Source organism: Scyliorhinus canicula, chromosome 15, assembly GCF_902713615.1.
Source record: "Scyliorhinus canicula chromosome 15, sScyCan1.1, whole genome shotgun sequence".
NCBI classification, from domain to species: Eukaryota; Metazoa; Chordata; class Chondrichthyes; order Carcharhiniformes; family Scyliorhinidae; genus Scyliorhinus; species Scyliorhinus canicula.
The window spans coordinates 78560718-78588417 of record NC_052160.1 but is presented as its reverse complement, the minus strand read 5'-3'; the positions used below and the strand labels follow the sequence as shown (position 1 = coordinate 78588417).

Below are 27700 nucleotides of genomic sequence, written 5' to 3'. Positions count from 1 at the left end.
GCCACAAGCTCAGCACTCAGTGCAAACCCTTAGTGTTCTCTGTGTCCATTAGCTGCTTGTCTGTGCCTGCCTGAATATAATTATGTGTATGTCTGCACTTCATGACAAGGGGGCAGTGGAACGGATAGTGGAGGGACAAGTGGAGGGACAGTGAAGGGGGCAGTGGGGGGGACAAGTGGAGGGACACGTGGAGGGGGCATTGGAGGGACAAGTGGCTGCCGCCAGGTTGCACCTCACAAAATCGTTTCCAGTTTTCCTGTCAGGTTTGGAGGATTTTGACTTGCGAGGGTATTTAACGGAGTTGCTGAGTTGGTCTGAGTGACAGGACAAAGCTCCGGAGCAGCGGCCGAATGGCCGGGCTGTGATTCCGAGCTTGGCCGCTGGGGGTCGGGCTTGCCGCCAGGTGACGGAACCGGATGCGGAAGTTGTGTGTTTTCGGGTCCCGGTGCGGAGCCGCCATGGAGCAGGGAAGCGGAGCGGCGGCCGAGGCCGAGCAGCCTGAGGCCCGGCTCGGGCCCCGCACCTCCGGCCTAGTCAGCGCCGCTGGCACCAACGGGAAGGCGGTTCTGTGCGAGCGGTGCGGCTCCCGGGTGCTGAGCCCGGGGACAGCGCGGTACCGGCGGAGAGAGGTGAGGGTGGCAGTTCGGTGAGGAGGACATGACAAGGGTGAGGGGGTGGGGTGGGGTGGGGTGGGTGGAGTGAGGGGGTGGGGTGGGTGGAATGTGGGGGTGGGGTGGGGGTGGGTGGGTGGAATGTGGGGGTGGGTGGGTGGGTGGGGGTGGAATGTGGGGGGGGGTTGTGGGGGGGGTGGAATGTGGGGGGGGGTGGGGGTGGGATTGGGGAGTGGGGGGTGGGGGTGGGTGGGTGGGGGGGGTGGAATGTGGGGGGGGTTGTGGGGGGGGTGGAATGTGGGGGGGTGGGGGGGTGGGGATTGGGGTGGGGGGGGTGGGGGGTGGGGATTGGGGTGGAGGGTGGGGGGGGGGGGTGGGGATTGGGGTGGGGGGGGTGGGGATTGGGGTGGGTGGGGGGTGGGGATTGGGGTGGGGGGGGGTGGGTGGGGGTGGGGGTGGGATTGGGGGGTGGGATTGGGGTGGAGGGTGGGTGTGGGGATTGGGGTGGAGGGTGGGCGTGGGGATTGGGGTGGAGGGTGGGTGTGGGGATTGGGGTGTGGGGGTGGGGTGGGGGGTGGGTTGGGGTGGGGGGTGGGATTGGGTTGGGGTGGGGGGTGGGATTGGGGTGGGGTGGGATTGGGGTGGGGGGGTGGGGTGGGGGGGTGGGGGTGGGGGTGGGGGGGGTGGGGGTGGGGGTGGGGGGGTGGGGGTGGGGGTGGGGGGGGTGGGATTGGGGTGGGGGTGGGGGGGTGGGATTGGGGTGGGGGTGTGGGATTGGGGTGGGGGTGGGGGGGTGGGATTGGGGTGGGATTGGGGTGGGGGTGTGGGGGGGTGGGATTGGGGTGGGGGAGTGGGAGTGGGATTGGGGTGGGGGGGTGGGAGTGGGGGTGGGGTGGGATTGGGGGTGGGGGGGTGGGGGTGGGTTTGGGGGGTGGGATTGGGGTGGGGGGGTGGTTGGGGGGGGTGTGGAGGGGGGTAGCAGGTTGGGGAGGAGGACATGACTGGGGTGTGGGAGAGGTGGGTGATGGTTGAGGAGAGCTTTTTGATGCGAGGAGGGCTTTGGGAGAAGGGGGAGAGGTTAGGGGTGGTTTGAAGGGGAGGTGGGTTGCAGGGGCTTGTGCAATGATTATTGCCAGCAATGGGGCATTGGGTTTTCTTCACTTGGCCCATCTCTGATACGTCTTACCTTCCTTGACCTCTGTCTTCATTTCCTGTGACAGACTTTATATTCAATGGTCATCCACCCCGACCAGCATTCAGAGCATCATTTTCTGCCAGCTCCAGCATGATGCTACCATGAAACATCCCCTATCAGATTTGTACAGGGACCACTCCCTCTGTGATACCCTGGTCCACTGCTCCATCACACCCAGGTCCACTGCTCCATCACACCCAACTCCCCTTCCAGCGGCACCATCTCTTTCAATCACAGAAGGTGCAACACCTCCTTTACCTCCTCCCTCTTAAATGTCAGAGGCACCCAACAGTCCTTTCAGATGAAACAATATTTCAGTTTGGTTTACTCTACCTTGCTCTGGGTGGCGCGGTAGCACAGTGGATAGCACTGTTGTTTCACAGTGCCAGGGACCAATGTTCGATTAACAGCTCGGGTCATTGTCTGTGCGGAGTCTGCACGTTCTCCCATGTGTTTCCTCCAGGTGCTCTGGTTTCCTCGCACAAGTCCTGCAAGACGTGCTGTTAGGTGAACTGGGTATTCTGAATTCTCCCTCCGTGTATCCGAACAGGCGCTGGTGTGTGGCGACTAGGGGCTTTTCACAGTAACTTCATTGCAGTGTTAATGTAAGCCTACTTGTGACACTAATAAAGATTATTATTATCAATGTGGCTATCTATATTGGGGAGAGTAAACAGACTGGATGACCGCTCTACGGAACACCGTCACTCATTCTGAAAGTGTGACCCCAATCTTCCTGTCTCTTGCCATTTTAATTCAGCACCTTGTTCTCATGCCCAGATGTCTGTCCTTGGCGTGCTGCAATGCTCCAATGAAGCTCAATGCAAACTGGAGGAGCAGCATCTCATCTTCTGGTTGGTCATGTTACAGGACTCAACACTTGAGTTTAGCAGCTTTAGACTGAGCATTCTCCATCTTAAACTCCATTTTTTAGAATATCCCAAATGTGTTATCTCAATGCAAGCAAGGCGGACTCCATTCCACATCAGGCCATTGGTTTCTTTGATCTTAAGTTTGCTACATTTCATTGCAATCTCTCCCAGCTACAGTTTTATGTTCAACATATTTCCCATCTGTTCAGTTCTTAAGAGGAGCCAAGTGGGCTCGAAACATTAACTCTGCTCCTGACAGGTGCTGCCAGACTTGCTGAGGTTTTCCAGCATCCTCTCCTTGTCTCTATATAACTAACGTAGCTTTCACCACTTTGTATCTGCCCCCTACCCCCTGTCTCCACCCTGAAATCCAATAGTTTTAAGAACATAATAAATAGAAACAGGAGAAAATCATACAAGTTGAGCCTGCTTTGCCATTCAATATGATCCTGGCTAATCTAGGGTTTCGACTCCCAACAGCCTGTCCAGGCATAAAGCCCGAATTTAGTTCTGCGGTCCAGGTATAAAGCCCGAATTTAGTTCTGCACCCCAGGTATAAAGCCCAAATTTAATCTGCACCCCAGGCATAAAGCCCGAATTTAATCTGCACCCCAGGTATAAAGCCCGAATTGAGTATGCGGCCCAGGCATAAAGCCCAAATTGAGTATGTGGCCCAGGCATAGTTGACCTAGGTAGGGTCCTCTTTCCGAGGGTCGGTGCAGACTCTAATTGCCTCCTTCTGCACTGTCCTATGATTCTATGATTCACAACCCTTGAGTGAAGAAATTACCCCTCCTTTCAGTCTGAAATATTATCCTAATATTGTGCCCATGTTTTAGATTCCCCAGCCAGGGGAAACAATTACTCAGCGCCTGTATGTTTCAATGCGATCCACTCTCAATCTTCTAAACTTATTCCGCCTCATCATAGGACAGCCCTCAGATCTCGGGGGCCAATTTAGTGAACCTTCCCTTTATCACCACCAACTATATACTTCCTTAAATATGGAGGCCAAAATTGCAAATAGTTTTCCAGGTGTCATCTCACCAAAACCCCATACAGTTGACATAAATCTTCTTTATTCTTATGTTGCAATCACCTTGCAATAAAGGCTAACAGACAATGTAATTGTTTGAACAAAGAACAGACCCTTCAGCCCTCCAAGCCTGCGCCGACCATGGTACCTGCCTAAACTAAAACCGTCTGCACTTAGAGTCCGCATCCTTCCATTCCCAACCTATTCATATATTTGTCTAGATGTCCCTTAAATGTCACCATCGTACCTGCTCCCACCCGCTCCCCAGGCAGCGCGTTCCATATATTTACCACCCTTTGTGTAAAAAAAAACTTGCCTCGCACATCTGTTCTCAACTTTACCTCATGCACTTCAAACCTATGTACCCTAGTACTTGACTCTCCTACCCTAGGAAAGAGCATCTGACTATCCACTCTGTCCATGCCACTCATAATCTTGTAGACCTCTATCAGGTCGCCTCTCATGCTCACCATACCAGGCAACGTCCGAGAAAACCACTTCTGTACCCTCTCCAAAGCATCCACGTCCTTCTGGTGTGGCGACCAGAATTGTACATACTAATTCCAAATGAGGCCTAATTAAGGCCTGTACAGCTGCAGCATGATTGCCAATTTTTATATTTTATGCCCCGACCGATGAAGGCCAGCATGCCTTATGCCTTCTTGACCACATGCGTTGCCACTTTCAGTGATCGGTGAATATGCACGCCCAGATCTCTCTGCCTGTCAGTACTTGCAAGAGTTCTACTGTTTATTGTGTAATTCCTGCATGCCGGTACCTTGTCGAAGGCTTTACTGAAGTCCATGTGTACGACATCTACTGCCTTTATCTCATCTATCGTCTTTGTTACTTCCTCGAAAACTCGATCAAATAAGTGAGGCATGACCTCCCCTTCACATAACCATGCTGACAATGTCCATTTGTTTCAAATGTGAGTCAATCCTATCTCTAAGAATCTTTTCCAATAATTTCCCTACCACTGATGTAAGACTCACCAACCTATAATTTCCTGGATTTTCCCTGCTGCCCTTCATAAACAATGGAACAACATTGGCTACTCTCCAGTTCTCTGGAACTTCACCTGTAGCCAATGAGGTTACAAAGATTACTGTCAAGGCCCCAGCAATTTCCTCCCTTGCCTCCCTCAGTATTCTGGGATAGATCCCATCAGGCCCTGGGGACTTATGGTCTTCAATGCTTTTTAAGATGCCCAACACTTCCTCTTTATTAATATCAACATGACTCAGAATATCTACACACCCAAGTCCTTCTCCTTGGTCAATACTGAGGCAAAGTATTAATTTAGTATCTCTCCCATTTCCTCTGGTTCCATACATAGATTCCCTCCTTGATTGGACCAACAATTCCTCTGCCTACCTTCTTGCTCTTTACATATGTATAAAATGCCTGAGGGTTTTCCTTAATCCTGTTTGCCAATGACCACGACAGCCCTATTGTTTATGCATCTTTCCAAGATCTGCTCCTCTATCTCCAGCTGGCTATTAGTAGTAAACCCCCAACATTGTGACAGCACACTTCCTATTCCTGAGCTCTACCCATATTACCTCGCTGCCTGAACCCTCCAAAGTGTCTGCCCTCAGCACAGCTGTGAGATTCTCCTTAACCAATAATGCAATTCCCCCACCTGTTTTAGCCTTCCGAACTCCTACCTTGCGTTCCTTCCTACTTGCTTTCTATTCTTCAAGGGCTTCATCTGTCCGAGGCGTTTCAACCGTACGGATGCTTTTTCTTTTTGACAAGATTCATAATATCCTTCGATATCCAGGGTTCCCTATACTTGCCACCCTTATCTTTTGTCCTTACAGGTACATGCTGATCCTGAATTCTAATGAACTGACATTTGAAATCCTCCCACATGCCGAATATTGATTTTTCCTCAAACAGCCTCACCCAGCCAACACTGTCCAGATCCTGCCTAATGCTGTTGTAATTAGCTTTCCCCCAATCTCCACCTGAGGACCACTCTTGTCCTTTTCCAGTAGCAGCTTAAAACTTACAGAATTATGATCGCTGATCCCGAAATGATCTACTGAACCTTCAATCATCTGGCCGGGCTCATTTCCCCGCACCGGGTCTAATATGGCCCCTTCCTGAGTTATAGAGAAATACAGCACAGAACAGGCCCTTCGGCCCACGATGTTGCGCCGAACTTTTGTCCTAGGTTAATCATAGAATTTTGGACAATTTGTCATGGCCAATCCACCCAACCCGCACATCTTAGGACTGTGGGAGGAAACCGGAGTACCCGGAGGAAACCCACGCAGTCACGGGGAGGATGTGCAGACTCCACACAGACAGTGACCCAAGTCGAAATCGAACTTGGGACCCTGGAGCTGTGAAGCAATTGTGCTATCCACAATGCTACCGTGCTGCCCTTAAGAAGTTAACCTACACTCCCTTATTCTACCCTAATCCAAGTACCTATCCAATAGCCGCTTGAAGGTCCATAAATTTTCCGACTCAACTACTACCACAGGCAGTGCATTCCATGCCCCCACTACTCTCTGGGTAAAGAACCTACCTCTGACATCCCCTCTATATCTTCCACCATTTATCTTAAATTTATGTCCCCTTGTAATGGTGTGTTCCACCCGGGGAAAAAGTCTCTGACTGTCTACTCTATCTATTCCCCTGATCATCTTATAAACCTCTATCAAGTCGCCCCTCATCCTTCTCCGTTCTAATGAGAAAAGGCCTAGCACCCTCAATCTTTCCTCGTATGACCTACTCTCCATTCCAGGCAACATCCTGGTAAATCTCCTTTGCACCTTTTCCAAAGCTTCCACATCCTTCCTAAAATGAGGTGACCAGAACTGCACACAGTACTCCAAATGTGGCCTGACCAAGGTTTTGTACAGCTGCATCATCACCTCACGGCTCTTAAATTCAATCCCTCTGCTAATGAACGCTAGCACACCATAGGCCTTCTTCACAGCTCTATCCACTTGAGTGGCAACTTTCAAAGAACAATGAACATAGACCCCAAGATCTCTCTGCTCCTCCACATTGCCAAGAACCCTACCATTAACCCTGTATTCCGCATTCATATTTGTCCTTCCAAAATGGACAACCTCACACTTGTCAGGGTTAAACTCCATCTGCCACTTCTCAGCCCAGCTCTGCATTCTATCTATGTCTCTTTGCAGCCGACAACAGCCCTCCTCACTATCCACAACTCCACCAATCTTCGTATCATCTGCAAATTTACTGACCCACCCTTCAACTCCCTCATCCAAGTCGTTAATGAAAATCACAAACAGCAGAGGACCCAGAACTGATCCCTGCGGTACGCCACTGATAACTGGGCTCCAGGCTGAATATTTGCCATCCACCACAACTCTCTGTCTTCTATCGGTTAGCCAGTTTGTTATCCAACTGGCCAAATTTCCCACTATCCCATGCCTCCTTACTTTCTGCATAAGCCTACCATGGGGAACCTTATCAAATGCCTTACTAAAATCCATGTACACTACATCCACTGCTTTACCTTCATCCACATGCTTGGTCACCTCCTCAAAGAATTCAGTAAGACTTGTAAGGCAAGACCTACCCCTCACAAATCCGTGCTGACTATCCCTAATCAAGCAATGCCTTTCCAGATGCTCAGAAATCCTATCCCTCAGTACCCTTTCCATTACTTTGCCTACCACTGAAGTAAGACTAACTGGCCTGTAATTCCCAGGGTTATCCCTATTCCCTTTTTTGAACAGGGGCACGACATTCGCCACTCTCCAATCCTCTGGTACCACCCCTGTTGACAGCGAGGACGAAAAGATCATTGCCAACGGCTCTGCAATTTCATTTCTTGCTTCCCATAGAATCCTTGGATATATCCCGTCAGGCCCGGGGGACTTGTCTATCCTCAAGTTTTTCAAAACGCGCAACACATCTTCCTTCCTGACAAGTATCTCCTCAAGCTTATCAGTCTGCTTCACGCTGTCCTCTCCAACAATATGGCCCCTCTCATTTGTAAATACTGAAGAAAAATACTTGTTCAAGACCTCTCCTATCTCTTCAGACTCAATACACAATCTCCCGCTACTGTCCTGAATCGGACCTACTCTCACTCTAGTCATTCTCATATTTCTCACGTATGTGTAAAAGGCCTTGGGGTTTTCCTTGATCCTACCCGCCAAAGATTTTTCATGCCCTCTCTTAGCTCTCCTAATCCCTTTCTTCAGTTCCCTCCTGGCTATCTTGTATCCCTCCAGCGCACTGTCTGAACCTTGTTTCTTCAGCCTTACATAAGTCTCCTTCTTCCTCTTAACAAGACATTCAACCTCTCTTGTCAACCATGGTTCCCTCACTCGACCATCTCTTCCCTGCCTGACAGGGACATACATATCAAAGACACGCAGTACCTGATCCTTGAACAAGTTCCACATTTCACTTGTGTCCTTCCCTGACAGGCTATTTATAAATTGTTTCAAGAAACCCTCCTGGACGCTCCTTACAAATTCTGCTCCATCCATGCCTCCAGCAGTCAGTGTGTCCCAGTCAATATAGGGAATCACCCACCATGACAACCCTAATGTTTATGCACCTTTCCAAGATCTTTCTTCATATCTGCTCCTCTATCTCCTGCTGGCTGTTAGGGGGTCTGTAATAAACCGGCAACATTGTGACAGCACCCTTCCTAATCCTGAGCTCTACCCATATTGCCTCGCTGCCTGAACCCTCCAAGGTGTCCGCCCTCAGCACAGCTGTGATCATAGAATAGAATTTACAGTGCAGAAGGAGTCTGCACTGACTCTTGGAAAGAGCATCCTACTTAAGCCCGCGCCTCCACCCGATCCCAATAACCCCATTTAACCTTGTTTTTGGACACCAAGGGCAATTTATCATGGCCAATCCACCTAACCTGCACATCTTTGGACTAGGAGGAAACCGAAGCACCCGGAGGAAATTCACGCAGACACGGGGAGAATGTGCAGACTGACCCAAGCTGGGAATGGAACCTGGGACCCTGGAGCTGTGAAGCAGCTGTGCTAACCATTCTGCTGCCCATGAATCCCGTGATATTCTCCTTAACCAATAATGCACCTCCCCCACCCTTTTTGCATCCCCCTCTATTCTTCCTGAAGCATTTAAATCTTGGAATGTTTAGTTGCCAATCCTGTCCCTCTTTTTTGTAGTTTAGAGTGCCCAATAATTTTTTCCAATTAAGGGGCAATTTAGTTTGACCAATCCACCCAACCTGCACATATTTGGGTTGTGGGGGTGAAACCCACGCAGACACGGGGAGAATGTACAAATTCCAGACAGACAGTAACCCGGAGCCGGGATCGAACCTGGGTCCTCAGTGCTACAGGCAGCAGTGCTAACCACTGCGCCACCATGCCGCCCATGTCCCTCTTTCAACCAAGTTTCTGTAACAGCAACAACATCATAATTCCACATACTCTAAGTTTATCGGTCTTACCTGAAATACTCCTCGCATTGAAACAAATTACCTCAGCCTACCAGCCTCTCTGTGTTGACCAGCCACTCCCTGCCTGCTCTTCCTCTTAATCTTACCGGCCTTAGTCTAGAGCTTTCTCCTAGTTATTTCTCCCGCTGACCTACTGCTCTGGTTCTCACCCCCTTACCATACTCGGCAGTTTAATCTGTTTCTCTGCTGTCAACTTTTCTCCTCATAAGTTTTTGTTTCTGTCCCCTCTTTACTACCGCCTGATTTCCTGCATTGGTTCCCACCACCCTGCCACAGTATCCAAAACGGTTTACCTATTTTGGAGGGAGATGACTGCAGGGGATCTCTGCATTGCCTTCCTATTCTTCCTCTGCCTGTTGATCACCCATTTCATATCTCCCTCAGTACTCTTATTTGCAGTGTGACCAACTCGCTAAACGTGCTATCCACGACTTCCTCCGCATCGTGGATGCTCCAATGTCAGTCCATCTGCAGCTCCAGAGCCATCAAGCGGTCTAACAGGAGCTGTAGCTGGACACACTTCTTGCACGTGAAGGACCCAGGGGTAGTAGACGTGTCCCTGAACTCGCACATTGCACACGAGGAGCATGACACAGGTCTGGGATCTCCCGCCATGTCTTAACCCTCAAGTTAACTTAGAACAACAACTCCAATGCCAAGAGAAAAATGAAAGGAAAAACTACTTAGCAGTCACCAGCCAATCACTTACCTGCTGGCTTGCTACCCTCTTGTAAGTGTGAGAAGAGAAAAAAACAACAAAACTCTTACCGTACAAAATGGAGCTCAGAATCGACTCTGGTGAGCTTCAGAATGAAAGGGTTTAGGACACTGGTCACCTGATTTATAGAGAGCCACTTACCTTCTCAGACTGCACTCCGAATTTCTCCTGTTCAGCTCCTCCCCTGATATGATGTGCTTGTCACCTGTCGCAGGGCAAGGCCACTCACTGGAAGTTTGAGTGTAACAAATTATGGGTTAAAAGGCACCTCCTCCCCACCCAGCCTCGAATTCCCAGCTTCCAAACTCACTTTTCGATGTGTCTCTCTCTGGCTCTGTCCGCTGGCTCACTGGGAGTGATTAAAGAATGCTGTACCTGCATTCCTGTTTTGTTTCTTGGCCGAGTGTCCCTGAGCACTTACACCTTTGAAACATACTCTGCTTTTCTATTTTTATTACCAAAGTGAATAAACTCATTTCCTGGCATTATGATCCATCTGCCATCTCACTTAAGCTTTCTGTACCTCGGTGTCCTCCTCACAACTTGCATTCCCACATTGCATCATCAGCACACTTCAATATATTGCTCTGTCTCTTTGAGTCATTAATACACATTTTATATAGCTGGGATGCCAAAATTGATCCTTGTAACATTCCACCAGTATCAAACTACCAGCTTGAAACTGCCCCATTTATCCCAATCACTGCTTCCTATCCTTTAACCAATCCTTATCTATTATCTCCCCCTCCAACAACGCCAAAAGTTCTTATCTTGTGTTAAACTCTTGTGTAGCACGTGCCTTTTGGAAAATCACGTATTCTACATCTGCTGGTTCCCTACAAGTTACATCCTCAAATAATAAATTTGTCAAAACCAACTTCCCTTTTGTGAAGCAGTGTTTACTTGTTCAAATCAAATCATAGATTCCAGCACCTTTGTGATGACTGATGTCACGTTAACTGGTCTGTAGTTCCCTGTTTTCTTTCTCCCTGCTTTCTTGAATAATTATGCGGCGATGATAATTCAAAATTTTCAGTCCGGAGGTAGTTATCAGTCGAACACCAGATAACTTCAAAGAACCTTTTATTTACCGCGGGGCTGCTGCACAAGTGTAACTGAGTTACAGCAAGTGAAAAAGCAATTTTTTCTTCGTTACAGTTGACTATATATTATTACAAAACCCCTCAAGCCTTTCAATCATTAGTCATACAATTAGCTCATTAAACCCCTCCTTCATGTAATCATTTCTTCCCATCATTAGTAATACAGTTAGTTCACAAGTTTCATAGTATAGCTATTCTTTATCGAAAGTCCTGAGGAGTGAAGTACTCACAAACAGTTAGACTCCCACGGATAGTTCACAGGCTTTCCAGACAGCCAAGGCCATGATAACGCCTTCTCACAGAAGCGATTCATTTAAAAATGCACGTACACATTTTGCACAAACTTGACATTCCATTTCCCATCAAGCTCTGATTCTAACTTGAGCCAAACTCTCAGCGATGACTGGACTGGAGTGGGCACTGTAAGAAGTCTGACAACACCAGGTTAAAGTCCAAAAGGTTTGTTTCGAATCACTAGCTTTCGGAGCGCAGCTCTTTCCTCAGGTGAATGAATTATAGTGTTGACATGATGGGCCGAATGGCCTCTTTCTGAGCTGTAACACTATGCTTTTTGCTGATTTCCAAACTTCCAGAAATTAGTGCATTTTCAAAAATGTGAAATCCATTTATCCATTTTCTCTTTTGGAACCCTCAGATGTAGGGCATGAGTTCCTGGGGATTTGTCAGATTTCTATCGCCACAGAATCGCGGAGAAAATAAAGAATAATACAGTACAGCAGAGGCCATTCGGCCCATCTAGTCTGCACTGATACATGAAAGACACCTGAGCTGCCGACCTAATCCCATTTGTCAACACATGGCTTTGAATGTTATGACATGCCAAGGCACTTTTTAAAGGGTGTGAGGTAACCTGCCTCTACCACCCTCTCAGGCAGTGCATTCTGTCCTGTTTTAAAAAAAAAAAGGGGGGGGTTTTTGTCATTCTCCCTAAATCTCCTGCCCCTCAGCTTTAACTTGTGTCCTCTCGTAACTGACCCTTCAGCTAAGGGGGCAGGCACTCTTTGTCCATATCCCTCATAATCTTGTCAACCTCAATCAGGTTAACCCTCAGTCTTCTCTGCTCCAGAGAAAACAACCCCAACCCATCCAACCTCTTCATAACTTAAATGTTCCATCCCAGGCAACATCCTGGTTCATCTTTGCACTCCCTCCAGTGCAATTATATTCTTCCTATAATGTGGCAACCAGAGTTGCGCACAGTATCCAGCTGCGGCCTCACCAATGTACTCCACAACTCCAATATGCCCTCCCTGCGTTTGTAATCAATGCCTCAATTGATAAAGACAAATGTCCTATATGCCTTTTCACCACCCTATTAATCTGTCCTGCTGCATTCAGAGATCTATGAACAAACATGCCAACATTCCTAGTACCTTGGAACTTCTTGGAAGTGAATGGTAGAATCTAAAGAGTATTGAAAGTCAGAGAGATCTAGGTGTACAGGTCCACAGGTCACTGAAAGGGGCAACACAGGTGGAGAAGGTAGTCGAGAAGGCATACGGCATGCTTGCCTTCATTGGCCGGGGCATTGAGTATGAGAATTGGCAAGTCATGTTGCAGCTGTATAGAACCTTAGTTAGGCCACACTTGGAGTATAGTGTTCAATTCGGGTTTGCCACACTACCAGAAGGATGTGGAGGCTTTCGAGAGAGTGCAGAAGAGATTTACCAGGATGTGCCTGGTATGGAGGGCATTAGCTATGAGGAGCGGTTGAATAAACTTGGTTTGTTCTCACTGGAACGACGGAGGTTGAGGGGCTACCTGATAGAGGTCTACAAAATTACGAGGGGTATAGACAAAGTGGATCGTCAGAGGCTTTTCCCCAGGGTAGAGGGGTAAATTACTAGGGGGCATAGGTTTAAGGTGCGAGGGGCAAGGTTTAGAGTAGATGTACGAGGCAAGTTTTTTACACAGAAGGTAGTGGGTGCCTGGAACTCGCTGCCGGAGGAGGTGGTGGAAGCAGGGACGATAGTGACATTTTAGGGGCATCTTGACAAATACATGAATAGGATGGGAATAGAGGGATACGGACCCAGGAAGTGTCGAAGATTGTAGTTTAGTCAGGCAACATGGTCGGCACGGGCTTGGAGGGCCGAAGGGCCTGTTCCTGTGCTGTACTTTTCTTTGTTCCCAGCGTCAGGCCATTCATTGAATACTCCCTTGTCAAATTACTCCTTCCAAAGTGTTATCACCTCCCACTTTCCGGTTTAATTCCATCAGCCACTTTTCTGCGCACATATTTATTCTTGCAATCCAAGCCATTCAACCTCACAGCAACCACCTGGCCAATCCTTGTGTCAACTGCAAATTTATTGATCCTAACCCCCCCCCCACCCCCCCACCCCCCAAACACACACACACACACACACACACACAGAGTCATCTATGTTGTTTACATAAATGACCCAACAATAGGGGAGCCAACACAGACCCCCGTGGTACGCCACTGGACACTAGCTTCTGGTCACTAAAGAAGCCACCTATGTCATCTCTGTCTCCCGAGCTAAGCCAATTTTGAGTCCACCTAATCAAGTTGCCCTCTATCCCATGTGCATTTGCCTTCTTTATAAGTCTCCCATGCAGGACCTTTGTCAAAGGCTTTGCTGAAATCCATGTAAACTGCATCAAGTGCACTGCCCATATCTACTCACTTTGTCACATGCTCAAAAAGGTCAATCACATTTGTTAGACATGACATGACCTCCCTCTGACAAAGCCATGCTGATTATTCCTGATCAAACATTGCCTCTCCAAGTTGAGATAGATTCTCTCCTTCAGTTTCCCTACCACTGATGTGAGACTCACCGGTCTAGTTCACTGCCTTATCTCTGCAGCCTTGCTTAAATAGTGGGACCACATTAGCTGTTCTCCAGGCCTCTGGCACATCTGCCATGGCCAGCGAGGAATTATAAATTTGGGTCAGAGCCCCTGCAACCTCCTCGCTCCCGTCCCTCAGTAGCCTGGGACACAATTCATCCTGACCTGGAGATCTGTCCACTTTTAAGTCTGACAACACCTCCAATACCGATGGAATCCTGATATTGATGAATCCTTGTGTTCTCTTGCAATAAAAGGACCAATTCCATGCGATGGTAAAAGTTCACTTTTGACTTGAATGTTAGGCAGTGCAGCTGACGATACACGATTTCTGATACTTCGATAAAACAATTCGGCCAACTGGCCAGTACAAAACGTAATAAACTTAGAAGATACTTAGAAGGTGATTTCAAGAAGAAAACACATAGCAGAGTAAAGGAGCATAGGTCAAGGACAGGCTTAGAGAGAGAGAGAGATAGTTAGAACTAGTCAGAACAAAGGCTAACTTGCTGTGCTCTTTTCAGGAGATGCTTATCTTTGGGTTAACCCTTGCTTTGTCTCTAATTGGCTCTTTGGTTTTCCTAGCTAGATGTCCGTCAATTAGCTGATAAGGTTTTCAGTACAGATTGAATGGAATTTGTTGCAGTATACCTCATTTTATTCAAGTTTGCACCTGTGTGTGTGTTCTCTGGTGTTTCTATGGAATAGCATTCTAGTATACCTTTCTAAGATCAAATCAGACTCAATACACACACTTCTCAGTTTTGAAGACTGCATTTTCTCAGTTCAGAAACTTGCTGAGATTTTGTTCTTGGAGTCAGTATCCTTCACTAAGGTAACTGCAGCTTTCCTGATTAAAACATGATTCTTGATTGCAGGCTTTCAACAAATCCCTCTAGTATCAAAACTTAGTTCTATCAAATACCCTGTCATACTCTTATGACAATTTGCTCAAGAACCTCTCCGTCTCTCTCCCCGAGTTCCAGATCTACTTCCTCATTCTCTTGGGTGAAGACCGATGTGAAATATTTGTTCAACTCCCTACTAATGTCCTCTGGTTCTGCCCACAGATTTCCCCCTTGACCCCTACTCTTTCCCTGGTTATCCTCTTTCCATTGATATACTTATAGAATATCTTGGGATTTTATCTACTTTTACCAACCAGAGCTTTCTCATATCCCCTCTTTGCTCTCCTAATTGCTTTTGTAAGCTCATCCTGCACTTTTTGTACTCTACTAATGCCTTTGTACTTGCTAAAAGCCTCTCCTCTTCTCATCGTAACCTGAATGTCTCTGGTCATCCATGGATCTCTGGGCTTGTTACTCCTTCCCATTACCCTAGAGGGAACATGTTGGGCCTGTCCCCTCCCTATTTAGTTTTTGAATGCCCCTCCACTGCTCTTCTCTAGATTTCCCCACAAGTAACTCTTTCCAGTCTACCGTGGTCAGATACTGCTTTATTTTACTAAAATCCACTCTTCCCCCAATCCAAAACCTTTTTTTGCAACTTACTATTTATTTGTCCATACCAAACTTTAATTGTACCATGTTGTGGTCACTATCACCAAAATACCCTCTACTCTTCTGCTGTACTCTTCTACTGTGAAGACGCACACAAAATATGTCTTTAGCGTTTCTGCCATTTGCTCATTCCCCATGATTTTTCCTGCCTCGGTTTCAAAGGGACTATTGTTTACTTTAGTTGCTCTCTTCCTTTTTATGTACTTGTAAACACACTGACAATATGTTTTTATTCCTGACCAGTCTACTTCAATGGTCAGACTTGCTCCTATTCTTTGCAGAATTATAAACCCCCTTAATTTAATACTATCTTTGACTTGCTAAGTAAGCCACTAATGGATCGATCTTGCTGAGTTTTTGTTAATTAATGGAATGTAATTGTCTTTTCTTTAAATATTTCCCACTGTTAATTTACCACCATATATTTTAGTCTGTTTACTCAATCAACCTCAGCCAGCTCTCCAATAATACCTATATATCTGGCTTCATTTAAGACTAAGAGTTTTGTTTTTAATTGGAATATGTCATGTTCAAACTTAATGTGAAATTCAATTGTACTATGATCGCTATTTCTTTATTGATCTTCTACTATGACATTACTAATTAATCCTGCCTCATTGCACATCTCTTTCGCTGTTCACTGGTCTACACTGATTTATGTGGAGACTCTTCAATTTCTGCTCCTGCACAGTTCAGCATTGAGAAAATTCTCTGATCTATCTATCCTAGATCCAAAATGGATTACCACCCACACCCCACATTGAACCCCATCTACCTCTGTTTTGCCCACTGAAACTGTCAGTATCTCTTTGCAATTTTCTGCTTTACTTACTGTGCCACCCAAGTTGGTGTCATCAGCAAACTGAAATGCAGCTTTCTATTCTTCCCTTGAATTAATTGATATATATGGTGAAAAGCTGAGGCCTCAGTACAGATTTCCTGGAGGATGGACATCACTGGTCACACCAAAAACATTCTGTTGACCCCTACACTCTCAAGTTCTCAACAATTTAACAACCCATCACAAGTTTACCTCCAATTCCTTTGCATTGATTTTTGCGAATGATCTTTGTAAGAATCTCATTGCATGCCTTCTGGAAATTCAGGTAGACAACCCATACACACTGTCTCATGCACCATATCTCTTTCTTCATTTTGCTCTAAAACAACCTAATTACATTTATGTTTTTATTTAATTTTGCGTACCCAATTATTTTTTTCCAATTAAGGGGCAATTTAGCGTGGCCAATCCACCTACCCTGCACATCTTTGCGTTGTGGGGGGTGAGACCCACGCAGACACGGGGAGAATGTGCAAACTCCACACGGACAGTGACATGTGGCTGAGATCAAACCCGGGTCCTCGGCGTCGTGAGGCAGCAATGCTAACCACTCTGCTGCCGTGTCACCCCTAATTACATTTCTGTTTTGTGGGTGGCACAGTGTTAACACACTTGCCTGACAGCATCAGGGACCTGGTTCAACTCTGGCCTTGGGTGACTCTTTGTGGAGTCTGCACATTCTCCCCGTGTCTGCAGGCGTGACCTCCGGGTGCCATGGCTTCCTCCCACAGTCCAAAGATGTGCAGGTTAGGTGGATTGGCCATTCTAAATATCCCTATGGTGTCCACAGACATGCAGGCTAGGAGGGGTTTCAGGGATAGGACAGGAAATGGGGCTAGGCAGGGTGCTCCTTCAGAGAGTCGGTGCAGACTTGATGGCTGAACACCTCCTGCTGCACTGTCAGGATTCTATTCTAATTATCGCTCGTCAAGGTGGATCTGGGGTTGATTCTACTATGTGGTCAATGGGTGAGTTTAATTGTGATAATGGATTTATTTTGCAGCTCTTTCTTCCATCCATGAGGCAGAGAGTGGCACTGGGAACTGAGGAAAGCTCCGTAAAAGGGGACATGCTGCAGGAACACTGGTTTGTTGATGACATGTACACCTTTGAGAATGTTGGCTTCACCAAGAATGTGAACAATATCAAGTACCTTGTTTGTGCTGACTGTGAGATTGGGCCTATTGGTTGGCACTGCCTGGATGACAAGAAGAGCTTTTATGTGGCTTTGGATCGAGTGCAGCATCAATAGATCAGAATCGGGAGGCAGCAGGATTCCAGGACAATTCATTGACGGCGTGACTCTGTTGTTCACCCTCTGTTCACATGCTGCCTGCATCCTGTTACTGGGGACCAGACACAGACTGCCTCACGTTGTCACCAGCAGACAACTACAGACAAATATCGATGTGAGTTATGGCATAGTTTGTAAGCAGCAGCTCGCCAGTCCAGTATTGTGTATATTCTAACAAGCTGATCATTCAGCCCAGATGTTTTTGCTTATTAAATATTTTTTTTAAAGGGTGACCAGAGCCAATCAGATCAGTAGGGGATTACCACTACTGTCCCACAGGGAGGGGGGGGGGGGGGGGGGGGGGTGCTGCACCACTGCTGTCCCACAGGGAGGGGAAGGGCTGCACCACTGCTGTCCCACAGGGAGGGGGAGGGCTGCACCACTACTGTCCCACAGGGAGGGGGGGGGGGGCTGCACCACTGCTGTCCCACAGGGAGGGGAAGGGCTGCACCACTGCTGTCCCACAGGGAGGGGGAGGGCTGCACCACTACTGTCCCACAGGGAGGGAGGGGGGGGGGGGGGGGCTGCACCACTGCTGTCCCACAGGGAGGGGAAGGGCTGCACCACTGCTGTCCCACAGGGAGGGGGAGGGCTGCACCACTGCTGCCCCACAGGGAGGGGGAGGGCTGCACCACTGCTGTCCCACAGGGAGGGGGAGGGCTGCGCCACTGCTGTCCCACAGGGAGGGGGAGGGCTGCAGCACTGCTGTCCCACAGGGAGGTGGAGGGCTGCAGAGCTGCTGTCCCACAGGGAGGGAAAGCTATGGAGGGGAACTGAGGGATGTAGACTTCCCTATCTTTGTGCTCATTTCCCTTCAGCAAAGGCTAACGTTTCATCTGCCCTCTTAATGTCAAGCCCTTGTGATTCAAGCACAAGGACTCCCACTACGCTGTAGCGCCCCACAGTCTGTATTTTGGAGTAAGAAGTCTTACAACACCAGGTTAAAGTCCAACATGTTTGTTTCAAACACTAGCTTTCGAAGGAGCAGTGCTCTGAAAGCTAGTGTTTGAAACAAACATGTTGGACTTTAACCTGGTGTTGTAAAACTTCTTACTGTGCTCATCCCAGTCCAACGCCGGCATCTCCACATCATGTATTTTGGAGGAGATGGTGGTGGCGTGGTAATATCACTGTGTTAGTAATCCAGACGCAGGCTAATGCTCTGGAGACATGAGTTCAAACCTCAGCATGGCCACTCATGGAATTTACATTCAATTAATAAATCTGGTAATGGTGACCAGGGCAACTGTTGATGGTTGTAAAAACCTATCGGGCTTACTAATGTCCTTCAGGGAAGGAAATCTGCTGTCGTTACCAGACCCACAGCAACATGGTTGCATCTTAACTGCCCTCTGAAATGGATTAGTGAGACACTGAGTTCAAGGGGCAATTAGGGATGGGCAACATGCTGGCCTTGCCAGTGACACCCACATCCCCCAAAGGGATAAATAAGGTTGAAGGCCTTTTGAAAGTCCGAATACTCTACATCTACTGGTCACCCTTTATCCATCCTGCTTGTTACATCCTGAAAGAACAATAAATTTGTCAAATACAATTTCACTTTCACAAAATCATTATGACTCTGCCTGAGTGTATTATTTATACCATTTTCTTAATGACAATGTTGAACAACCTGACCTGGAGTTTCTTGGCTAAAAATTATATGTGACACATATACTATAGAATGGGTGATGCAAAGAAGGAAATGAACAAAGAAAAATAGAGTGCAGGTACAGGCCCTTCGGCCCTCCAAGTCTGCACTATACAATGCTGCCCGTCTGAACTAAAAAGAACAAAGAAAATTGTTGTTTTCATAAACTTTTTATTGATGTATTTTTGGTACAGTAACAACAGCATAATAAACAATATACATGAAACCATAAACATAGTGCAAAAGCATTTACACCTCGTACAAGTCCCACCATCATTGAACCTCTACTCTAATCGAAACTACACCCTCCCCCTGTCTGCTGACTATTAATTTCCTGCAAAGAAGTCGACGAATGGTTGCCACCTCCGGGTGAACCCTAACAGTGAACCTCTCAAGGTGAACTTAATTTTCTCCAGACAGAGAAAGCTGGCCATGTCCGATAGCCAGGTCTCCGAGGTCGGGGACTTTGCGTCCTTCCATGCTAATCGTATCTGGGCTACCAAGGAAGCAAAGACCAGAATGTCTGCCTCTTTCTCCTCCTGGATTCCTGTGCCTTCTGGCACCCCAAAAATCGGCACCTCTGGACTCAGTGCCACCCTTGTTTTTAACATCGCGGACATGACGTCTGCAAACCCCTGCCAAAATCCCCTAAGCTTTGGGCATGACCAAAACGTGGACATGGTTCGCCGGTCCTCCCGCACATTTTGTGCACCTGTCCTCCACCCCAAAGAATCTGCTCATCCGGGCCACTGTCAGGTGAACCCGGTGAATAACCTTAAATTGTATCAGGCTGAGCCTGGCACATGTTGCAGACGTGTTGACTTGATTCAATGCGTCTGCCCATAGACCATCCTCTATCTCACCTCCCAGCTCCTCCTCCCACTTATGCTTCAGCTCCTCGGTCTGCGCCTCCTCCGACCCCATAAGCTCCTTATAAATGTCCGAGACGCTCCCTTCTCCTACCCACCCTCTGGAAACTACCCTGTCCTGAATCCCCCTTAGCGGTAGGAGCGGGAAGGTTGACACCTGTTTACGTAGGAAGTCCCGCACCTGCAGATACCTGAATTTGTTACCCCTCGCCAACCCAAACTTTTCCTCCAACGCCCTTATACTCTAAAAGCTCCCCTCTATGAATATATCCCCCATCCTTGCAATCCCCGCTCTCCGCCATAACTGGTCCATACTCCCCGGGGCAAACCGGTGATTATCACAGATTGGGGCCCAAACCGATGCTCCCACATGCCGCCTCCACTGGCCCCAAACTCTCAGGGCCGCCACCACCACTGGACTGGTGGAGTACCGTGCCAGTGGGAACGGCAGAGGTGCAGTTACCAACGCCCCCAAACTGGTGCCCTTACATGAAGCCGCACCCAGCCTGACCCCTCCACCACCTGATCATGGCTATATTAGCCGCCCAGTAATCATTGCTTAAAATTTGGCAGCGCCAGCCCGCCCTCTCCCCGACTCTGCTCAAGCATTACCTTCCTGACTCTTGGGGTCTTGCCCGCCCAGGCGAAGCCTGTGATCACACTGTTGACCCGCTTAAAATAGGACCGCGGAATAAAGATGGGGAGACACTGAAATACAAATATGAATCTCGGGAGGACCGTCATCTTCACCGCTTGCACTCTCCCAGCCAGAGACAACGGAAGCACGACCCATCTTCGAAAATTGTTCTTCATTTGATTCACCAGGCGGGCCAGATTCAATTTATGCAGCCGGTGCCATTCCCGTGCCACTTAGATGCCTAGGTACTTAAAGCTTCCCTTTACTAAACTAAACGGCAGCCACCTCTCCTTTTCCCTCGCCTGGGCTACAAACATCTCACTCTTTCCCATATTAAGCTTATAACCTGAAAACCGGCCCAATTCCCCGAGAGTTCTCATGATTTCTTCCATCCCCTCTATTGGGTCCGAAACGTACAGAAGCAGGTCATCTGCATAGAGCAAAACCCTGTGCTCCACCCTCCCCGGACCAGTCCTCTCCAGCCCTACGAGGCTCTCAGAGCAATTGCCAACGGCTCTATAGCCAGTGCAAACAACAGTGGGGAGAGTCTCGTCTCGTCTCCCGGTGCAGTCTAAAATAGTCCGATATCCTATTCGTCTGTACACTTGCCATAGGAGCCTGGTACAGTAACCTGACCCACTCAATGAAGCCCTGCCTGAATCAGAACAGTCCCAGTATCTCCCACAGATAGCCCCATTCTACCCGAACAAAAGCCTTTTCTGCATCCATTGCGATCACTACCTCCACCTCCCTACCTTCTGGGGGCATCATGATCACATTTAGTAGCCTTCTTACATTGGCCACCAACTGCCTGCCCTGAACAAGGCCTGGTCCTCCCCAATAACGTCCGGAACACAATCCTCAATCCTGGAGGAGAAGATTTTGGCCAGCAATTTGACATCTACATTCAACAGGGAGATTGGCCTTTAGGACCCACATAGCTCCGGGTTCTTGTCCCACTTAAGAATCAGCGAAATTGTTGCCTGTGATGTTGTCGGGGGCAGCATCCCTCTTTCCCTTGCCTCATTCAAATCCTCACCAACACCGGCCCCAATATCCCAGACAACTTTTTATAAAACTCCATTGGGTACCTGTCCGGACCCGGGGCCTTACCCGCCTGCATAGCCTTCAAGCCCTCCACTATCTCCTCCAGCCCGATTGGGGGCCCCCAGCCCTTCTACCCACTCCCTGTCCTTTAGGAAATTCAGCCCCTCCAAGAAGTGTCTCATCCCTTCCGGCCCCGTAGTGGGTTCCGACCTGTACAGCCTGAAGTAGAAATCCCTAAACGCCTTATTCACCCCTACTGAATTACCAACCAGGTTCCCATCTCCATCCTTTACTTTCCCTATCTCCCTTGTTGCCTCCCTCTTTCTAACCTGCTGTGCAAGCATTCTGCTGGCCTTCTCCATGCTTATAGATCACCCCCTTCGCCTTTCTCAGCTGCTCCACCGCCCTCCCTGTGGTCAGCAAGCTAAACTCTGCCTGCAGCCTCCGCCGATCCCTTAAAAGCCCTGCCTCTGGGGTCTCCACATACCTCCTGTCAATCTGTAGTAACTCCTTTACCAGACGGTCCGTCTCTGCCCTGTCCACCTTCTCCCAATGGGCCCGGATTGAGATCAGCTTTCAGTTCTTCCCACACCACCGCTGCTGAAATTTCCCCCATGTCATTGACCTGCAGGTAGCTCTGAATACATTCCCTCAGCCGCTCGCACACCCCTTCATCCGCCAGAAGTCCCACATCCAACCTCCAGTGCGGGCGCTGAATACTGTCTTTACTAACCTGCAGGTCAACCCAGTGCGGAGCATAGTCTGAGATTGTAACCGCCGGGTACCCCGTGTCCACCACCCCAGCCAGCAAGGCCTTGCTCAAAATAAAGAAATCAATCCGGGAATGCACTTTATGTACGTGCGAGTCGGAGAACTACTTAACCCTCGGCTGCCCAAATCTCCATGGATCAACCCCCCCCCCCCCCCCCCCCCCATCACCCTGCCCGTTTTTGAGCTTGACCGGTCCAAACCAGGGTCCATAACTGTGGTGAAGTCTCCTCCCATGACCAACCTGTGCGAGTCCAGGTCTGGTAACTTCCCCAGCATCCTCTTTATAAACTCCACACCATCCCAATTTGGCGCATACACATTTACTAATACCACCTGCACCCCCTCCAGTTTCCCACTGACCATAATGTACCGACCTCCCACATCCGAGACTATTCAACCCGCCTCAAACACCACCCCACTTATTGATCAGCTTCGCGACCCCTCTAGTCTTTGAATCTAGTCCCGAGTGAAAGACCTGACTGACCCAGCCTTTCCTCAGTCTAACCTGGTCCGTAACTCTAAGGTGTGTCTCCTGCAACATTACCACGTCCGCCTTCAATCCCCTAAGATGCGAGTACACACGTGCCCTTTTGACCGGCCCATTTAACCCTCGAACATTCCAGGTGATCAGCCTGGTTGGGGGGCTCATTGCACCCCCCACTCCGCCGATCAGCCATCCCCTTTTTTAGGCCCGCCTCCAGCCTGTGCTCCGTGTCTCCAGCGGTCCAGCCCCCGCCCCCAACCTCCTCTCTGTCCCTCAGCCCAAGTCCCTCCCTCGTCAGCAGAACCCCCGCCCCCCCAGTAACAACACCCTGTAATCCAACCCCTTTACTAAACCAAACATATGCACACCCCCCCACTGCGCTTCCGAGAGCTAGCTCGCCCAGCTAGCTTGGTGGCCCCCATCCCCGGTGCCAGATAGTCTCCCACCTATTGTTCCCTCCCCACCCTACCCCCCCCCCCCCCCCCCGCTCATACAAACAAATTCCCAACATCAAACAATCCCCACACAATTGCCCAACAGAAATAGACCAAGATCAAAACAAGCACACGTCCATCCCCCAACAGTGCAAATGAAAACCTTAACTCACTCAGCTCTACCGCTGGTTCCAAATCAATGCACATGGCATCACAAACATCTTCCATGAAACGCAAAATGAGAAACTAAAAGAGAAAATAAAAACATGAACGTTGCAGCCAAATTCAAAAGTTCTCAATTCATCACCAGCCCTTTCTTTTTCGCAAAGTCCAACGTGTCCTCAGGCGACTCGAAGGAGAAATGCTGATCCTCATGCGTGACCCAGAGACGGACTGGGTATAACAGTCCAAACTTCACCTTTTTCTTAAAAAGGATCAACCTGATCTGATTGAAGCCTGCTCTCCTCCTGGCCACTTCTACACTCAGGTCCTGGCATACCCGCAGGATGCTATTGTCCCATTTACAGCTCAGTGTCGACTTGGCCCACTGTAGAACGCGCTCCTTATCGGAGAACCTGTGGAATCTCACCACCATTGCCCTCGGGGTGGGGTGCCCTGTGAGCCCTATCCACCTCCAACGGCTGGGAGAATGACCCATTCCCCCAGCAGCTTCACAAACATGTCTGCGATGTATACCCCAGCGTCCGTTCCTTCGGACCCCTCCGGGAGCCCGACGATTCTTAGGTTCTGCCGACGGGACCTATTTTCTAGGTCCTCCACCTTCTCCAGGAGCTTCTTCTGCTGGTCCCTCAGCATCCCCACCTCCAGCTCCACCGCAGTCTGATGTTACTCCTGCTCAGCCAGCGCCTTCTTCACCTTCTGGATTGCCCGATCCTGGGCGTCCAATCTATGCTCCAACTGCTCAATCAACTCTTTTATCAGGTCCGAGCAGTCCCGTTTCTGCGTAGCAAAGCCTTCCTGAATAACTTGCACCTGCTGCTCCATAGACTGCTGGGTCGACAAACCAGAGGTCCAAACCTCCGCCATGCTGTCTCCTATTGCAACTAGAGCCCAAGCCTTTTCTATCTTTTTATTTCTGCCTTTACGAACACTTCTAGTCCTTCTCTCCATGCACCAAAGTGGGAATTCAGTAAACAATTGCCACTAACGTACGTTTTAAAATTCAAGCCCGGTAGAAAAACGGGGGAAAGGTTCACAAGTCCGACCGGCGCAGAAGCCACCAAATGTGCGACTTACTCCTTCATAGCCGCCACCGGAAGTCCCAAAGAAAATTGTTCATTAGTCAGTACACTTGGGTGTCAAAGTAATAAAGGATTTCTTCCACTAATGAAGGACTTCATGCCATGGGAGAAAATCTAATCCGAGTAGAAATAACTGCATCTTGTGCCTGCAAAACTCGGATTACACAACCAGACATCCTGCCTGGCTGAATTTAGAGAATTGGTTCCCTCATTCTTTAAAGATAGAAGAGAGCATAAAACTGAGATAAAAAAGAAAAATCATTGGAGAAATAAATGGTGGAATTACATTTAAAAATAAATAAGTAATCCCAGACCTGGACTCTCGCAGGCTAATAATGGGGGGGGGGACTTTAACATGGTCCTTGACCCGGCTTTGGATCGGTCGTATCCCAGAACGGGTAGACTCCCAGCAATGGCGAGGGATCTGAAAGGGTTTATGGAGCAAATGGGGGCAGTGGACCCCTGGAGAGATAGACAGCCGACAGGAAGGGGCTACTCGTTTTACTCGCACGTCCATAAAGTATATTCTAGGATAGATTTCTTCGTACTAAGCAGGGATTGTATAGGGGAGGTAAAGAACACGGAATACTCGGAATTACAATCTCAGACCATGCCCCGCACTGGGTAGACCTGCAGATCAGGGGAGCGAGCTACCAACGCCCGCAATGGAGGCTAGACATGGGACTGCTGTCGGAGGAGGGGATCTGTGAGAGGCTTCGGAGGTGTATGCAAAATTACTTGCAGGTGAATGACACGGGGGAGGTCTCAGCGGCGACCCTGTGGGAGGCGCTAAAGGCAATAGTGCGCGGGGAGCTGATTTCAATCGGGGCCCACAGAGCCAAGGCAGACAGGGCAGAGAAGGATAGATTGGTCAGGGAAATGGGTCGGATAGATGAAGAGCACGCGGAGTCCCCGGGGGAGGTTTTACTCAGGGAGAGGCAGAGACTACAGGCGGAACTGGGGGCACTATCCACGAGTAGGGCCGTGGAACAGCTTAGGAAGGCGAGGGGAGTGGTGTACGAGCATGGGGAAAATGCTAGCAGACTGTTAGCGCAGCAACTCAGGAGGAGGGAGGCGGCCAGGGAAATAGGTAGAGTGAGGGATGGGGAGGGGTGCAAAATGGAGGACCCGGCAGGATTGAATAAGGTATTCCGGGACTTCTATCACAAGCTGTATACTTCGGAGCCGCCGGAAGAACCGGAGGAGATGAAAAGGTTTCTGGATGGGTTAACCTTCCCAACAGTAGGTGGGGGGCGAGTGGATGAGCTGGGGCCCCCGATTAGAGTGGAAGAGGTATTGGGGGGCCTAAAGGCCATGCAGTCGGGGAAAGCCCCGGGGCCGGATGGATACCCAGTAGAGTTTTATAGGAAGTTCTCTGAGCTGGTGGGCCCGGTCTTGGCGAGGGTTTTCAATGAGGCAAGGGACAGAGGGACCCTGCCGCCGACAATGTCGCAAGCCACTATATCACTGATATTGAAGCGGGGTAAAGACCCGGAGGCGTGCGGGTCCCACAGGCCAATCTCCCTGATTAATGTTGACGCCAAGCTCCTGGCAAAGGTACTGGCGGTTAGAATGGAGGACTGTGTACCGGAGGTGATTGCGGAGGACCAAACTGGGTTCGTGAAAGGTAGGCAGCTGGCGGCCAACCTGAGAAGATTACTTAATGTGATAATGATGCCCCCGGCGGGTAGGGAGGTGGAGGTAGTGGTGATGATGGACGCCGAGAAGGCCTTTGACCGGGTGGAGTGGGACTATCTATGGGAGGTGCTCGGACGGTTTGGGTTCGGGGAGGGATTGGTAGATTGGATCAAATTATTATATCAGGCCCCGAGGGCCAGCGTCAGGACTAACAGAGAAGTATCGGAGTACTTTAGGTTGTACCGAGGGACCAGACAGGGCTGCCCGCTCTCCCCGCTGCTGTTTGCGCTGGCCATCGAGCCGCTGGCGATTGCGCTGAGAGCCGCAGAGGGATGGAAGGGGATGGTGAGGGGCGGGGTAGAACATAGGGTCTCTCTCTTTACGCAGACGACCTGCTCCTGTACGTGTCGGACCCAGTGGCCGGGATGGGAAGTATACTGGGAATGTTGAGGAAGTTCGGCCAGTTCTCAGGATACAAATTAAATACGGCCAAGAGTGAAATGTTTGTGGTACAAGCAAGGGGTCAGGAGAACAGATTGAGAGGGCTACCGTTTCGGCTGGTTGAGGAAAATTTCCGGTATTTGGGAATCCAGGTGGCACGAGACTGGGGCAGGCTGCACATGTTAAATTTGGCCAGGGTGGTGGAGCAAATGAAGGGAGAGTTTCGGAGATGGGATGCACTCCCGCTGTCACTGGCAGGGAGGGTGCGGACTGTAAAGATGACAATCCTCCCTAGATTTCTGTTTGTTTTTCAGTGCCTCCCGATCTTTGTTCCACAGTCCTTCTTCAAAAGAGTTAACGGGATGATCATGAGCTTTGTCTGGGCGGGAAAATCCCCGCGGGTGAAGAAGGCGATGTTGGAGAGGAACCGCAGCGAGGGAGGGCTGGCTTTGCGAGTCTGATTATTTACATCACTATGATAAGGAAATGGATGGTGGGTACGGGGTCTATCTGGGAGCGGGTGGAGGTGGCTTCGTGCAGGGGCTCCAGCCTGGCAGCCCTGGTCACAGCTCCTCCACCGCTGCCGCCGGCCAAGTACTCCACCAGCCCGGTAGTGGTGGTGACCCTGCGGATATGGGGCCAGTGGAGGAGGCATGTAAGGGAGACGGGGGTGTCGGTTTGGGCGCCAATCTGCGACAACCATCGGTTTGCCCCCAGGAGTATGGATGGGGGGTTTCGAGTATGGCGGCGGGCGGGGGTGGGAAGGGTGGGCGATATGTTCCTGGAAGGGAGCTTTGCGAGTTTGAGGAGCTTGGAGGAGAAATTTGGGCTGGTAAGGGGAAATGATTTTAGGTACCTACAGTTGCGGGACTTTGTTCGTAGACAGGTCCCATCTTTCCCAAGCCTCCCGCCAATGGGGATCCTAGACAGAATAGTCTCTAGGGGGGAAGAAGGGGAGGGTAGAGTCTCGGGTATTTATAAGGTGC

The 27700-nt window shown here is 49.3% G+C and overlaps 1 protein-coding gene across 1 annotated transcript; it reads left to right on the top strand.

Moving 5' to 3' along the window:
• Positions 1–422: 422 nt before the first annotated feature.
• On the top strand, positions 423–17774 carry rabif (RAB interacting factor). The gene is made up of 2 exons (XM_038820566.1): positions 423–629; positions 17190–17774. The coding sequence occupies exons 1-2, from the start codon at positions 459–461 to the stop codon at positions 17436–17438; spliced, it is 420 nt and encodes a 139-aa protein (XP_038676494.1). The 5' UTR covers positions 423–458; the 3' UTR covers positions 17439–17774.
• Positions 17775–27700: the final 9926 nt, after the last annotated feature.

Bases quoted from the DNA above. Each gene is read 5' to 3' on its own strand.
- rabif (XM_038820566.1), top strand. From the start codon at position 459: ATGGAGCAGGGAAGCGGAGCGGCGGCCGAGGCCGAGCAGCCTGAGGCC. The intron at 630-17,189 runs GTGAGGGTGGCA...TTTATTTTGCAG, and splicing joins CGCGGTACCGGCGGAGAGAG to CTCTTTCTTCCATCCATGAG.